The 16,867-nt window shown below is 47.9% G+C and overlaps 1 protein-coding gene across 1 annotated transcript in view; it reads right to left on the minus strand.

Moving 5' to 3' along the window:
• plg (plasminogen) overlaps positions 1-16,867 on the minus strand; it is a 141,124-nt gene that overhangs the window by 74,041 nt on the left and 50,216 nt on the right. Inside the window, exon 6 of the mRNA XM_078230122.1 lies at positions 11,426-11,546. Coding sequence (XP_078086248.1) covers positions 11,426-11,546 — 121 coding nt within the window. The remainder of the gene's footprint in view (positions 1-11,425; positions 11,547-16,867) is intronic.

The raw sequence follows: 16,867 nt of genomic DNA on the forward strand, positions 1-16,867 counted from the left end.
AGGACCGTTGACCTTGAAGCAGTTAGACCAAAGGTTGTGTGACTGGCAGACACAAAGGGGAGATGGAAGCAGAAAGTAATCAACACGCAGATGGGGGCACAAAGAATTGCTGCAGCAGAATATGGTTATCAAACTGGTAATGTTGCATGCATAAAGGTCCATTTTCTGTTTGGCAAAAGTAAAGTAGAATTCCAGATGCTCCTGGGGAAGAGATGTATGGCTGAGTTAAAATGGATGGTATCCTAAAAATGTTTGTTGAGCGAGATGATCTGACACTTAGTGACTTGGGACAGCTGGAGCTGAGCACGTGGGAATTAGCATTATATCAGGAGTCAAGAAGGATGGGATTCTTAAAGAATCAGCTAGGTATCTGGGGCTCAAGGAAGAAAAGAATAGTTTCTTTAGTGATCAAATACACTAGCCACTACACTGGCCAGAATTAATAAAGAGAAAAGGTAAGAAAGATTGGCTTAGAGAGAGAGAAATTAGTAAGAGAGGAAAGAGATAAGGAAAGAGAAAGAGAGATGAAAAACTTGAAAGTGGAGCATGTGTTCCAAGTATGCAAACTTGAGTTGATGAGAAGTGAGACTGACTTAGAGAACTCCTCTTCATTTTAATTTGGTAAAAAAACATTCACTTAGCACCTAAATTCAGTGAGGAAGTAGTAGAGATGTACTTTGTGTCCTTTGAGAAAATTGTCATGAATCTGAATTGACCAAAAAAAAGAGTGGGATATGGTCCTACAAAATGTTTTGATCAGGAAATCATTGGAGGTGTACGCATCTCTTTCAGCAGAACAACCATGTAATTATGAGCAAGTAAAGACTTCTATACTGAGTGCTTGTGAGTTGGTGCCTGAGGCCTAAATTTAGCAATTTGAGAAAGAGAATGGGTCAGACCTATGTAGAATTTACCAGGGAAATGGAAATAGAGTTTGATAGATGATGTAGGTTAATAAAGATGAAACAGTAACTTGATAACCTTAAGGGAAGTAATGTTGCTGGAGGAATTCAAAAACAGTTAGGGTTTAAGGTCTCACGTGAAAGACCACCAAGTTCATAAAATGAAGGAAGGCTGATAAATGGCAGATGATTATGAGTTAACCCATAACATGATTAGTAACAGACCCCACTTTGGAATCTTTCAGGGACAGTGGAATGAGAGGACGGTTAATGAGGAGAGGAGGACAGGACCTGCAGGATGCTGCACTTTAGGGAAAGTGTGAAGGCAGTGGAGAGATTATGGAAGAGATTCATGAGATCATTCCAAGGATGAGGATCTTCAGTTATCATGTTAGATTGAAGAAGTTAGGACTTTTTTTTCCTTGGAGAAGAGAGGGCTGAGAGGAGTTTTGATAGAGGTATTCAAAATCATGAGGGGTCTGGACAGAGTAAATCGGGAGAAATGTTTCCACTTGTGAAAGAATCAAGAATGAAAGGATGCAGATTTAAAGTGGTTGGTAAAAGAAGCAAAGGTGACCTGAGGAAATTCTTGTTGACGCAGCGAATGGTTATGGTCTGGAATGTATTGCCTGAGACTGTGATGGAGACAGATTCATCTGAAACATTTAGAGGTGGATTAGACAATAATCTAAAAAGGAAGAATATGCAAGCTTACATGGAGAAGGTGGGAATTCAGAGAGTCAGTACAGACACAATAGGCGGAATTTTACCATCAAAACGTGCACAAAAACGTGGTAAGGTCCCCCTCCCCCCCCGTTTTTGCGCCAGTTCCCACTTTACCAAGGGAAAAAAATCGGCATGATCGGGAGCTCTCCCAAAACGGGCGTGACGTCAATTTAAATATTTTTGCATTCACCTCGATGCAATTAGCGAGCTGCATGCCCCAAGTTACCAGCACGCCTGCCTTTACCACCTCGTTCGCCCAATCCGGATCGATCTGAAAAACACCTCCTTTAAAAGTCGGCTTCTGGCGCTCCATCAGTGAGGATTAGTGAGGAGGTAAGTACCTACCATCGGAAGGCTCCGTGCTGCTCACAGGGGGTCATTTTGTTGCGGCCATGTTGCGTTTCGGGTCGGGATCGGTCTGTGAGTGTGTGGGGGGAGGGTGGGGGCTATTACTGATCATGTGTCTGATGTCCGATTTTCAGCACAGACCTGGGTCTCAGCACTGACTTTGGGTCTTGGGGATGCTGCTGGGTCCTAGTACACACCACTGTTGCAGGTGGGGGATGTGCTGGAAACTTTTATGCCACCGAGCCCTTCCAGACTCCCAGTGGAGAGGTATGCGGCATTTCGCAGTCAGCCGTCCAGAACTGTGTGAAGGAGGTCTCAGATGCCCTGTATCCCTGGGCTGGCCAGTATCTTAAATTTGACCTGGACCAGAACCAGCAGAAAGCCCAGGCTGCAGGATTCGCGGCCATCGCGGGGCTGCCAAATGGACTATAGACTGCACCCACTTTGTCCTCAAGGCCATGCTTCAGAATCCATGACGATTCATGAATAGAAATGTACAATTGGTGTGTAACCATAAGATGAATATCATGCACGTCTGTGCCAGACACCCCGGCAGCATACATGACAGCTTCATATTAAGGAGTTCAGATATCCTGGAGATCTTTGAGGAGGAGCCCAGGGTGCAGAGATGGCTCGTGAAGGACATGAGGTACCCGCTTTGGACTCAGCTGATGACGCCTGTGCGAAAGCCTGAGACTGATGTGGAGACCTGGTACAATGAGGCCCACAGTGCCACCCATTCAATAGCGGAGCAGTGCATAGGACTCCTCAAAATGTGGTTCAGATGCCTAGACCGCTCTGGCGGGGTCCTCGAATATAGCCCCCTGATATTGTTCCACATTGTGGTGGTGTGCTGTGCCCTTCACAACCTGGCGTAGCAGCGAGGAGACCTTTTGGAGGAGGAGGATGTGGAGGCCAACACGTGGCGCGTGTCGCTGAGGAAGAGGAGGAGGACAATGCCGAGCAACACCACCCAGGGCGCTGGAGGCAGGCAGCAAGAATGAAACATGCGAGGGTGGCTAGGGAGGCCATGATCACCAGGCGCTTCGCTAACTAGGAGCATGTGTCTGTGCACATGGGTTCCATTCCCTTCCCCCAAAGTCCTCTATCTGCTGCAACATTGTCACATCAGAGTGGTGGGCCTGGGTACGCTGTGTTAGCGAGTTTCTTTGGCAGGCAGGAAGATGATGACAACTCGTTAAGCATCATTATGATGATGCTCTGGTGCAATCTAGTCTGACTCCTACCTGAGCTCCGCATGCAGGCTGGCACCTGGCCCACATCTGTGTAGTGGGTAAGGGATCTGAAACCCTCATACAGGGCCCCGGGATGGGTGGGGTAGGGGAAGGGAGGGAATCTCTCATGGATTCTGGGGAACCAATGCCTTCATTTTCTTAGTGACACAGCGTTAAAGGGCCTGTCCCACTGACATCAACATGAAGGATCCCTCTGGTGACCGTCACAGTAAGAGGATTCCTGTTAAAGGCAAATCTGAGACAAATTAGTCACAGGTAGGTGGTGAAAATACATTTATTTCGGACAACAAAAGTGTCTAAGTGATAAGTGCTAACATAAAAACATGTGAACTGGAAACTTTCAAGTGGCTTAAATATCTACCTAACTAGTGCAACTACAACTTCTTAACCTTATCTGGCTTACCACCACGTCTTGGTGTCTCCCCAGAATGTACATCGGAGGTGGAGGGGGCCAGCTGCCTATCACGCCCGTGGCCTGTGATGCCCTTGGCGGGCATCCTCTGCAGGGCCTAGACCTTGAGGGCCCTGGCCGGCTTCCAGGTGTCTGGGATGTATCCATGACACCCTCTTCATCCCACTGCCCCTGAGATGCACCAATGTCAGGAAGGGTGGGTGGGGGGAGGTCAGAAGGTTTAGCCCCAGCCACACTCTCCTGGCTGGAAGGCCCCGGCATGGGCTCGAGCCCATCCTCTTCCCTCGGGGTTCCTGTGGGCCCCTGTGTCACTCCATGGGACGGCGGTGCTTCTGCAGTGAGCTCCAGAAGCTCCAGCATCACCTGGCCCTGCCAGTCCTGTTGGACCACCTGCATTCTACCCATGGTGGTCGAGCCTTCTGCGATGGCCACCTGAGTTGGGGGCCACCTGTCAATGGTGGCAACAAGTGCCCTCTGAGACTGGGCCACACTCTGCAGCCCCTCAGCCATGGCCTTCTGTGACTGGGTCACATTCTCAAGGGCTGCTGCCATAGCCTGCTGTGTCTCAGCGCTGACCCGCAGGGTCCTGTGCAAGTTCTCGAGCCTCTCAGCCATGGACCACAGAATCTCGAGAAGCCTATTGAGTCCCTCAGCTGTGGCCCGCTGTGACTCCGCCGCGGCCCTCTGGTTCTCTGCTGTGGCCTGCTGTGACTCAACCATCGCGAGGAGCCTGCCACTCATGGTGAGGATTCCCTGCTCCAGGCTTTCCACTACAAATGCTACCCTTGCAGTGTTGGCCTGGGGACCACATAAGACAGGCAATAGCTGGTCCACCTGAAAGCTTTGGGGCTCCTCCCAACAGCCTCGCAGTCGGTCCAGTGAGGCCATCAGCCCCTCCTGCATTCCCTGGCTCTGTTGCTACATCTCCAGCAGCTGAGGAAGAAGTGGCCCAGCATGTAGCCTGGGGCCAGCTGTGTCTTCACTCCGGCAGGCCCCCGCGTACCAGAGGCCTTGGACATTCCCTCCTCCACCTGATGTACATCATCAGATGTGTCGTGCTCACCGGAGAGTGATCCAGCACTAACTGGACCCATCAATGTGAGAGTATCTGGGATGGGGAGTTGTGAGGTGGAAGCTGATGCCAAAAAGGTGCCACCCTCAGAGGTCCCTTCATCCGCTTCTTCCAAGGAGTCATCAGAGGTGTCAGGGTGGGCGGGAGCAGCAGTGGGGGCCATAGTGCCGGATGGCCCTGGGGCATCCGGGTGTGTTCCTGCAACACAGGATACAAGGTTAGATGCAAGGAAGAGAGAGGAATCTGGATGCAAGAAACTTGCTTGACATTTCTATATTGAAAATAGAACAAAGAAAATTGCATCACAGGAATAGGCCCTTCGGCCCTCCAAGCCTGCACCAACCATGCTACCCATCTGAATTAAAACCCTCTACCCTTAGGGGGACCATATCCCTCTATTCCCATCCCATTCATGTATTTGTCCAGACGCTCCTTAAAAGCCATTGTCGTATCTGCTTCCACTACCTCCCCCAGCAGCGAGTTCCAGGCAGCCACCACCCTCTGTGTAAAAAACATGCCTTGTACATCTCCTTCAAACCTTGCCCCTCGCACCTTAAACCTATGCTCCCTAGTAATTCACTCAAATTGAGTGGAGGATTGACAGGTGCTCACTTCTTGACTCCTGCCGACCATGCTGTCACTGATGGTCTGGATGTCCTTCTTTCCCAACAGCTCCAGGGACCGTTCCTCAAAGAGGGGTGAGGACTTGAAAGTCAGGCTCACCATCCCCTGTCTTTGCCCTCTGCCGACAATTATGGGCATTCTTCTGCTGTGGGGACATAAGGAACCATGAAAGAAATCACAGAGGCGTGACTCCTGCAGCGTATCGAGGTGGCCCTCAGAGGACAAGCACTGTGATACTCTTGACGGGGGGGAGGAAGGAGGTGGTTAGGGGGTCAGGGGCTGGAAGCATGCAGAGTGCTGGGGGTGGGGGGATCTGGGGGTGATTCGGGGGAAGATGTCAGATGGGGTTAAACACTCACCCTCACTGCCCAGATGAGGTCATTGACCTTTTTTTGGCACTGCTTCCCAGTTCTGGGGGCCAGTGCCATGGCACTAACAGAGGCGGCCAAAGCCTCCCAGGCTTTGCTATCTCTTCCACTTGGATGGTTTCCTGGCGGGGGAAGAGGATGCCCCACCTTGCCTCCACAGCATCCAGCAACCTGCTCAAGTCCACTTCTCCAAATCTGGGCACTGCCTTCTTAGACATTTTTCCTGCACTGCCTGCCTGTCTGTCCATCCTTGGGGTTTTTTGGAGCTGCCCCTTGTTAGGGCAGCTCTGCTTCAGGCAGTTTGGGAGAGCATCCCAGTAAGTTAAATGCAGTTTGCTTGTTACTATTGAGGGGAAGGCAAGTGAGCACTTGTAGGTATGCTGATGGGGGGAGGGGGATCTGTGTCTCTATGATGATTGGGGCAGGGGAGAGAGAGAGGGAGGTGTCATACAGCCATCGGAGCCGGGGGAGATGGGGGCCATATGCAGGTGGGTCTGGGAAGGGGAGAGGAGGGGCACTGCCACTCTGCCTGCGATCGGAGGTGGGTGGGGGCTACTGCCACTCTGCCGGCGATCAGCAGGGGAGGGGGGTCACAATCGGTCTGGACAGCGGGGTCGCGATCAGTCTGGGAGGAGGGGGGTGGAGGGATAGAGGGGTCAGTAATGTTGGTGGGGGTCCAATGTCCGTGGGGGCCAGAGGGAGGAATTATCCAGCCCAGGAGGGATCTGGCAGGGGAGCTGTATTTTTTTTGCTGCGCATGTGCAGTTGGAGGCTCCGATTGGAGCTGCAAGCTTTCAGGTGTCCACAGGCTTCTGCAGCGAGAAACAGACTCGCTCAAAGTTTTGCAGCCAGAGTGCATAATGGGGGTGTGGTGGTGGTGGAGGAGGGGGGGGGAGGCTAAAAATGCACCCAAAAATGGATCGAAACTCTCCCAGCTACACGCCCGCCTGGCACTTAGACAAAAAGTGGTAAAATAACACCCAATAGGCCAAATGGCTTCCTTCTGTATTGTAATATTTCTATGTTTCTGTGTAGTGCTTTGTGTATCTGGATGCTTAACTAACTTTGCTTGTCTGCTCTCATGTAGACTCTTATTTTCCAACCTCTATATGGTTTTCTTCTTCTTCCTAACAAAATGCACCATGTCCATACCTATCTTGAAATAATTTACAAATTATAAGCTGTTTTGCAAGTTTAATACTGTCTTAATGAAATTTATTGCATTGCTCCTTTATTTTAACTATACAAAACAACTTGGTGTCACCTGAAAATTTAGAATTTGTACTCTGACTCCCAAGTCCATATTGTTTATGTAAATAGTGAGCAATATTAGCTTCAGCACTGATCCTTGTGGAAAACCATTTCCTATATTTTTCCAATCTGAGTAGCCATTCAGTTCCGTAATGTGACTGCGATTCTTTTTCACTCACGGTTTCTATGTGAAAAACTTATCAGGAGAGCGAGGTAAGTATTAGGAAGGAAAAAGAGAAAGAGAAGACAGAAGGGATAGAGAAAAGGCAGAAGAGAAAGCAACCTGATAAAACAAGAAAAGAGAGAATGTGGGTGGGATTCTCTGCCCCCGCCCAACCCGCAGCATGGTTCTTAGCAGCAGAGGCTGCCTACAGTTAGCTGGCAGCATGATCTTCTGGTCCTGCTGCTGTCAATGGGATTTCCCTTTGAGTCCACCCCATGCTGCCAGGAAACCTGCAGTGTGGGTGCACTGTCGGCAGCACCAGAAGATACCGCCGGTGTGAACAGCCAGTAAGTCCCGCACATCAAGTGCAAACCTGTTTAGGAGAAAGAATGAAGTGAACAATTGCCTTCAGAAACTTTGACCCCTATTATCTTTTAGGAAAATGAACCAGTCAACAGGGTTGCTGGGCCCAAGAAGTCTTTTACATTTTGTTAAATGAACTTTGCCTACCTACATTTTTCTTGTACTCTTCAATCCCTACTCTAGAAGTGTTGAAATTGGAAATGATCAATGTTTGATTAATTAGTAAATCCTGACTTTATATTCAACAGATATTTATGCCCTTCATTTGGAGTTTAAGAAACATAGAAACATAGAAAGATTCCGGAACAAAACAGGCCCTTCGGCCCCACAAGTTGTGCCGAACATATCCCTACCTTTTAGGCCTACCTATAGCCCTCCATCCTATTAAGTCCCACGTACTCATCCAGGAGTCTCTTAAAAGACCCTATTGAGTTTGCCTCCACCACCACTGACGGCAACCGATTCCACTCGCCCACCACCCTCTGTCTGAAAAACTTCCCTTCTAACATCTCCCCTGTACCTACCCCCCAGCACCTTAAACCTGTGTCCTCTTGTAGCAGCCATTTCCACCCTGGGAAAAAGCCTTTGAGAGTCCACCCGATCTATGCCTCTCAACATCTTATATACCTCTATTGGGTCTCCTCTCATCCTACGTCTCTCCAAGGAGAAAAGACCGAGCTCCCTCAGCCTATCATCATAAGGCATGTCACTCAATCCAGGCAACATTCTTGTAAATCTCCTCTGCACCCTTTCAATCTTTTCCACATCCTTCCTGTAATGAGGCGACCAGAACTGAGCACAGTACTCCAAGTGGGGTCTGACGAGGGTCTTATATAGCTGCATCATTATCCCCGGACTCCTAAACTCAATCCCTCGATTGATAAAGGCCAGCACACCATACGCCTTCTTAACCACCTCCTCCACCTGCAGGGCCGATTTTAGAGTCCTATGGACCCGGACCCCAAGGTCCTTCTGATCCTCTACAGTACTAAGAGTCTTTCCCTTTATATTGTACTCCTTCATCCCATTTGACCTGCCAAAATGGACCACGACGCATTTATCTGGGTTGAAGTCCATCTGCCACTTCTCCGCCCAGTCTTGCATCCTATCTATGTCCCTCTGTAACTTCTGACATCCCTCCAGACTATCCACAACCCCACCAACCTTTGTGTCGTCGGCAAACTTACCAACCCATCCCTCCACTTCCTCATCCAGGTCATTTATGAAAATGACAAACAGCAAGGGTCCCAGAACAGATCATTGGGGCACACCACTGGTGACCAACCTCCATTTAGAAAAAGACCCATCTATACCCACTCTCTGCCTCCTTTTGGCAAACCAGTTCTGGATCCACAGGACAGCAGCCTCTTGGATCCCATGCCCTCTCACTTTTTCTAGAAGCCTTGCATGGGGGACCTTATCGAACGCCTTGCTAAAATCCATATAAACCACATCTACCGCTTTCCCTTCGTCAATGTGTTTAGTCACATTTTCGAAGAACTCTACCAGGCTCGTAAGGCACGATCTGCCTTTGACAAAGCCATGCTGAGTATTCTTGAGCATACTAAACCTCTCTAAATGCTCATAAATCTTGTTCCTCAGGATCTTCTCCATCGGCTTACCAACCACTGAGGTTAGACTCACCGGTCGGTAATTTCCTGGGCTATCCCTATTCCCCTTCTTGAAAATAGGAACCACATCCGCAATCCTCCAATCCTCCAGCACCTCTCCCGTCTCCATCGACGGCACAAAGATCATCGCCAGAGGCTCTGCAATCTCTTCCCTCGCCTCCCACAGTAACCTGGGGTACATCCCATCCGGACCCGGCGACTTATCTATCTTGATGCCATTCAAAGATTCCAGCACAACCTCTTTGTTAAAGTCCACATACTCAATCTTTTCAGTCCACCGCAAGCCCGCAGTACATCCACCCAGGTCCTTCTCCTCTGTGAAAACCGAGGCAAAATACTCATTAAGCACCTCTGCCATTTCTACTGGTTCCGTACAGACTTTCCCGCCTTCACCTTTTATCGGCCCTATTCTTTCACGTCTCATCCTTTTACTCTTCACATATTTATAGAACGCCTTAGGGTTTTCCTTAATCCTACCTGCCAAGGCCTTCTCGTGACCCCTTCTGGCTCTCCTAATTTCCTTCTTTAGTCCCTTCCTACAAGCCATATACTCATCTAGATCCCTATCTTCGCCAAGCTCTCTGAACCTTTTGTATGCTTTCCTTTTCTTCTCGACTATGTCCTGCACAGCTTTCGTGCACCATGGTTCCTTTAACCTACTAACTCTTCCCTGTCTGCTCGGAACGTTGTCCTGTAGAACTCTAGACAGACATTCCTTGAAAAACTGCCACCTCTCTTCAGTACATTTCCCCGAGAATACCTCCTTCCAATTTACTCCTCTAATTTGCTGCCTTATGTCTTCATATTTCCCCTTACTCCATATAAACGCTTTCCTAGCTTGCCTGATCCTCTCTTTTTCCAATGCAAGCATAGAGGAGATAGAGTTATGATCGCTATCCCCAAGATGCTCTCCCACTGAGAGATCTGACACCTTCATTGGTCAGTATCGGATCAAGTACAGCCTCTCCTCTTGTAGGCTTGTCCACATGCTGTGTCAGGAAACCCTCCTGAACACACCTAACGAACTCCTCCCCATCCAAGCCCCTTACCCGAGGGATATTCCAATCTATGTTTGGGAAATTAAAGTCTCCCATCACAACAACTCTGCTATTATTGCAACTCTCCAGGATCTGTTTCCCTATCTGCTCCTCCACCTCCCTGTTACTATTGGGTGGTCTATAGAAAACTCCCAGCAGTGATCGACCCCTTCCCACTCCGAACTTCCACCCACAGAGACTCTGTAGACAATCCCTCCACAGCATACACCTTCTCTACAGCTGTGACACTATTCCTGATCAGCAGTGCCACTCCACCCCCTCTCTTGCCTCCCTCCCTGTCCTTCCTGAAACATCTGAATCCCGGCACCTGGAGTGTCCAGTCCTGTCCCTGAGACATCCAAGTCTCCGTAATGGCCACCACATCACACTCCCAGGCATCGATCTACGCTCTGAGCTCATCCCCTTTATTCACTATACTCCTGGCATTAAAGTAAACACATCTCAATCCTTTGGTCTGAGCTCTCTCCTTCTCTATCCCCCGTCCATCCTCCCTCTTGCACCGTCTATAACCCTTCTCTGTTTGCGAGCTAACTTCCTCGCTCCCAATCACCTCGTCTCGATCCCCTCCCCCAACCTATCTAGTTTAAACTCTCCCCAGTAGCCTTAGCCAACCTTCCCGCCAGGATATTGGTCCCCCCTGGGATTCAAGTGCCACCCGCTTTTTGTGTACAGGTCACACCTGCCCCTAAAGAGGTCCCAATGGTCCAGGAACCTGAATCCCTGTCCCCTGCACCAGTCCCTCAGCCACACATTCATTCTCCACCTTACTCCATTCCTGCCCTCACCTTCCCGAGGCACAGGCAGCAATCCTGAGATTATTACCTTTGCTTTCCTCCTTCTCAGCTGTCTCCCTAATTCCCTATACTCTCTTTTCAGACCCCTTCCCCCTTCCTTCCCACATCAGCAGTACCAATATGTATCGCTACCTCTGGCTCCTCTCCCTCCCCGCTCAGGATTTCTGGGACTCGACCAGCGACATCCTGGATCCCAGCCCCAGGGAGGCAGACCACCATCCGAGACTCCCGGCTGCCTCCACAAAAACGCCTGTCCGACCCCCTTACTGTCGAGTCCCCGATTAACACTGCCTTCCTCTTCTTTTCCTCAGCCCTCTGAGTTACAGGGCCAGACTCCACTCCGGAGACTCGGCCACCGCTGCTTCCCCCAGGCGGGGGAAATGATGATACCAAATAATCAAAGAACTAGAAATTAAAATACAGATAATGAATTGTTTGCCTCATTCAGTTAACTTACAAGGATGGGTTGTATCCATGAAGGTGAGGTGTTTGTGAATCCCAGCGCTGACATGTGACACCATCCGCCGTTTGGGAAATTTTCCCACGATAATTCTCCCCGCTGCAGAACATGCACTCCTCTGTAATCAAAGCAAAAATGACACATGGTGCTACTGTTACATGGGAACAAAAGAGCGCAACTGTGCAAAAGTGGAGCAGAATAGGGAGAATAATTGTTTGATTTGGAGGTTAGAAATAAACCAAAGCCACTGTCAGAAGAACAAAATTTCAAAACTTCTTGGTGACCTTTCAACCTGACAATGCAGTGTGTCTAAATGTATCACGGAGTTGACTGATTCGCACTGCAATAAACATTGTTTAAAGGGGTTTGTTCTTGTTAAAGCATTGGCAAGGATTTTATGGCCCCACTATGGCATGTTGCCCCCCGGCAGAAGTGGCAAGCCATTTAAATCTCCATTCAGTTCGGCAGGACAGTAATATCGCAGGGTGGGAGGGGTTGTAAAACCCTGGCCATAGAAACAAGTGGGCCACTGAGCTTTGTCAATCTATTTCACTATTCAGTTAGATCATGGCAGATCTGTATGTCGATTCGATTTACCTGTCTTTGCTCCACATCCCATACCTAACACAATCTGTTAAGCTCAGTTTTGAATATTTCAATTTGCCCAGAGTTAGTTTCTCGTGCAAGAGAGCTCCAGATTTCCATTAGCCAGTGTATATGTTTTTATGCATCTTAAGAAAATTGAGATCAAGATTTTAATGTGTCAATTTCCCTGTGATTTCGCCTTTTCTTTGATTGAAAGTTCAGTCAGCCTTGAAGCACATGGCCTTCTGCTTTACTAGTTCAAATATTTTAATGCATTCAGCTGTAGAGAATTTGTTAACACTGTTATGCAATGGAATCTCATTATGAATACTTGGTTCAGTTCTGGAGACCAGCAAAGTATTCAGCTTAGCAGGAATTGTGGACACGGCTGCCAAGGTGATTCTGAGTTTTGTTTTGATTGACAGTTTAATGAGCAGTTAATGAGTTTCTAACGAGGTTTTGAACAGTTCTTCATTTATTTTGACAGTGTTATCAGCAGGATTATTAGAAGATTAACATTTTTCAAGTGGAGTGTGAATGGCTGTGTGTTTGATTGACAGTTTAATGAGCTCAACTCACAATTCCCACCTCAAATATTAAAATTTGAAGAATATAATCATCTGAGCACAGAAGGAGATCATTTGGCCCATCCAGTTCATGCCACATGTGCACAACCTTTCAAGTCCTCTTCATCTACAGTAGTCCTGCACTGAGTAGGTATGTGGAAAAAAATGTTCTTCCAATATTTTGTGCATTGAGCTGGGAATATCTGTTAAGCAAACAGCTTATTAAACAATGTAGCAGTATGGATTCAGTGTGGAGAGGGAAGGAGGTGCTAAATATTATAAACCAGTTACAATTGAGAGTAGTAAGCTCTTCAGCTGCTTCATCAATGGCGTTCCCCCCATCATACAGTAAGAAGTGGGGATTTTCACTGATGATTGCAAAGTGTTTGGTGCCAGATACTGAAGCAGTCTGTTTCCACATGCGACAAGACCTGGACAACAGGCCTGGGCTGATAAATGGTGACTCAAGCAGTCACATCAGTGGCAAGAGGAAATCTAATCCCTTGCCATTTAATGACATTATCAACATTGAATACCCTATTATCAACATTCTGAAGGTTACCATTGACCAGAAACTTAAATGGAATTGTTTTATAAGCATTGTGATTACAGGCCGGAGTCTGGTAATTCAGCAGCGAATAATTCACCTCCTGACTTCCCAAAGCCTGTCTACAAGGCACAGGGGCATCGCTCCGAAAGCTTATGGTATTTGCTACTAAATAGACCTGTTGGACTTTGACCTGGTGTTGTGAGACTTCTTACTGTGCTTACCCCAGTCCAACGCCGGCATCTCCACTACAAGGCACAAGTCAGGAGCGTGATAGATTACTTTCCAATTGCTTGGATGAGTGCAGCAACAACAACACTCAGGAAAATCAACACCATCCAGATCAAAACAGCCACCTTGATCAGCACCCCATCCATGACTGGCGGCACGGTGGCAAAGTGGTTAGCACTGCTGCCTCACAGCACCAGGGACCTGGGTTCGATTCCTGGCTTAGGTCACTGTCTAAGTTGCATGTTCTCTTTGTGTCTGCGTGTGTGATGCGCTACTCAAACACGAGGCCTGAAGCTCAGTAAATGAAAGGCTTTTATTTACTGTAACGAAGCTGCCAGAACTTATATACACTATCCCAGACTGAAGGGGTCCCGGCCAGAGCAGGGACTCTTATACCTCTCCCAGGAGGCGGAGCCCGACTGGGATGTGCCACAACACTACAGTACAAAGGTGTAACAACCCCACCCTAACCCCAACAGCAACAATAGCACAACCCAACAGTAACATATGTACATCCTTGTCGTACTGGCCAGCTCCTGGCTCAGTACTATCCAGTGGGAACCAACGATGGTTCACCACAGTGTGTTTCCTCCGGGTGCTCCGGTTTCCTCCCACAGTCCAAAGATGTGTGGGTTAGGTAAATTGTCCATGCTAAAATGCCCCTTAGTGTCAGGGGATTAGCAAGGTAAATATGTGGGGTTACAGGGATAGGGCCTGGGTGCAGATGGCCTCCTTCTGCACTGTAGGGATCCTATGATGACCTTAAACATTCATTCCCTTCACCACCGACGCACAGTGGGAGCTTTGGGCAGGAACCCGATTGAAGCCAGCGGGTGGGCCGGGTGAATCCCAAATGTGTTCACTCCCATGCAGAAATCATGTTTAAGGCCCGATGCCCCATTCAGCGGGTGATTGGGATTCCCACCAGTGACAAACGGGGTCAGTGAATCCCCCCTTTGCCATATTTTGGGAAAACTCTGTCCCTTATGTTGTTATATGAGGGAGAAGGAAATGGCACATTATACTGATAGAGTTATATGAAGAACAATAAGAGAATGCTTTGGTGGAGCATAAATGTGTTCTAATTTTCTGCGGCTATCATAGACTTAGATTTTCAAAAGACCTTTGAAAAATTTCCACATCGTGGTCTCCTGATAGAGATCAGTTTGGAAAATAGGTGAATTCATAGCAAACTGGTGAAGACGTAGAAAACAGAGAAGTAGTTATTCATATTGGCAGGAGGTAGAAAAAGATGTTTCGCTGGGGACAGTTCTGGGATAACTGTCATTCATAATTTACATTGATGATTGGACTGGAGAACAAGTATCCCAGTAACAGAATTTGCAGATGATATCAAAATGACACTTAGAGAGGATGCAATTTAATACAAGAAGACATTAGAAAACTTACAGAATGGGCAGTTGAATAGCAAATAAACCTTACCATTGATAAATGTGAGGTGGCGCATTTTGTTAGATAAAACATAAATACAAAACATTAGAAAATAAGAAATTGAATGGAGTAGAAAAGTAAATGAATCTAGGAATACAAGTGAACAAATCATTAAAAGCACCACCCCAGGCTAGCAAAAAATAAAAAATGCTAATGTGGCTTCATAAGACATAGGAGCAGAATTAGGCCACTCGGCCCATCGAATCTGCTCTGCCATTCAATCATGGCTGATTTTTTTTCTCATCCCCATTCTCCTGCCTTTTCCCCTAACCCCGATCCCCTTATCAATCAAGAACCTATCTATCTCAATCTTAAAGACATTCAATGACCTGGCCTCCACAGCCTTCTGCAGCAGAGTTCCACAGATTCATCACTCTCTGGTTGAAGAAATTCCTCCTCATCTCTGTTTTAAAGGATCGTCCCTTTAGCCTGAGGTTGTGCCCCCTGGTTCTAGTTTTTCCTACTCGTGGAAACATCCTCTCCACGTCCACTCTATCCAGGCCTCACAATATCCTGTCAGTTTCAATAAGCTCCCCCGTTATCCTTCTAAACTCCAATGAGTACAGACCCAGAGTCCTCAAGCATTCCTCATACGACAAGCTCTTCATTCCAGGGATTATTCTTGTGAACCTCCTCTGGATGCTTTCCAAGTCCAGTGCATCCTTCCTTAGATATGGGGCCCAAAACTGCTCACAATACTCCAAATGGGGTCTGACCAGAGCCTTATACAGCCTCAGAAGTACATTCCTGCTCTTGTATTCTAGCCCTCTCGACATGAATGCTAACATTGCATTTGCCTTCCTAACTGCCAACTGAACCTGCACGTTAACCTTAAGAGAATCTTGAACAATTACTCCCAAGTGCTTTTTTTTCTGATTTCCTAAGCATTTTTCCATTTAGAAAATAGTCTATGCCTCCATTCCTCCCTCCAAAGTGCATAACCTCACACTTTTCCACATTGTATTCCATCTGCCACTTCTTTGCCCACTCTCCTAACCTGTCCAAGTCCTTCTGCAGCCCCCCTGCTTCCTCAATACTACCTGTCCCTCTACATATCTTTGTATCATCTGCGATGTCGAATTGAGAAATAATGGAGTTATGTTAAACTTGAATAGGACCCTGGATAGGGTGCACTTAGAGAACTCTGCATAATTTTGATCACCATACTATAAAAAGGACAAAGTAGCACTGGAGTTAACGTGTGGGGGACGATTTTTCCAAAAGAAAACTAAGTGCCCAATGGGCAGGAAAGCAGGAGATTTTCTTGCCTGTTTTTTGGGCATACTTAGTTTTACGACTCTCCGGCACTCTGTGCTCCACAGCGTGCCACGGGGAGTTTCATACCTGTAAGTGGGGGTGCGGGGGAGGGTAGGGGCTCATCCTGATGGAGAGGCCAGCATCAGCGTGCTGAGTGGGCCACTGCGCATGTGTCAAAATGCCAACGGAGAGATTGGCGCATGTGCACTGGTGCCCCCATCACCGACCTCCCCTTCCTAATTGCCCTTGATGGGGACCAGCTTTAATCCGTGCTGGTGGGAACATCTCCCGGCAGGGGACGGGGGAAGACACTAGCGAGCCCGGAGACTACCAACCCAGGCTCGCTAATGATGTTGAAATTGTAATTTCAATATTGTAAATCAGCCTCGCGCTGATTTCCGACGCAAGGCTGAGTACATCAAAAAGAAGGGTCAGGGAGACTCGTGATCGGCCAGACGCCGATCGCGAATTGTGCTACAAACCCCCTGCTGATGTGTCCTGGCTCATTGCACTACTCGAGCAGCGCAGCGGGCCAGGAGAATCACCCCATGAAGTCTGAAAAGATTAAACAGGTTTGGACTTTTTCCTTTAGAAAATAGAAGATTTAGAAGGCTTTCGCATTATGTGTGGAACTTTCCATTCCCTGCACAGAGTGCTGGCTGAGTTCAGAAAACTGATGTGCGGCTCTGATGCGCGTTATCACACACGAGGCTTGAGATGCTCAGGAAATAAAGGCTTTTATTTGCTGTAACAAGGCAGCTACTAATTATATACACGATCCCAGACTGAGGGGTCCCAGAC

This window comes from Mustelus asterias, chromosome 15, assembly GCF_964213995.1.
Source record: "Mustelus asterias chromosome 15, sMusAst1.hap1.1, whole genome shotgun sequence".
Taxonomy (NCBI): domain Eukaryota; kingdom Metazoa; phylum Chordata; class Chondrichthyes; order Carcharhiniformes; family Triakidae; genus Mustelus; species Mustelus asterias.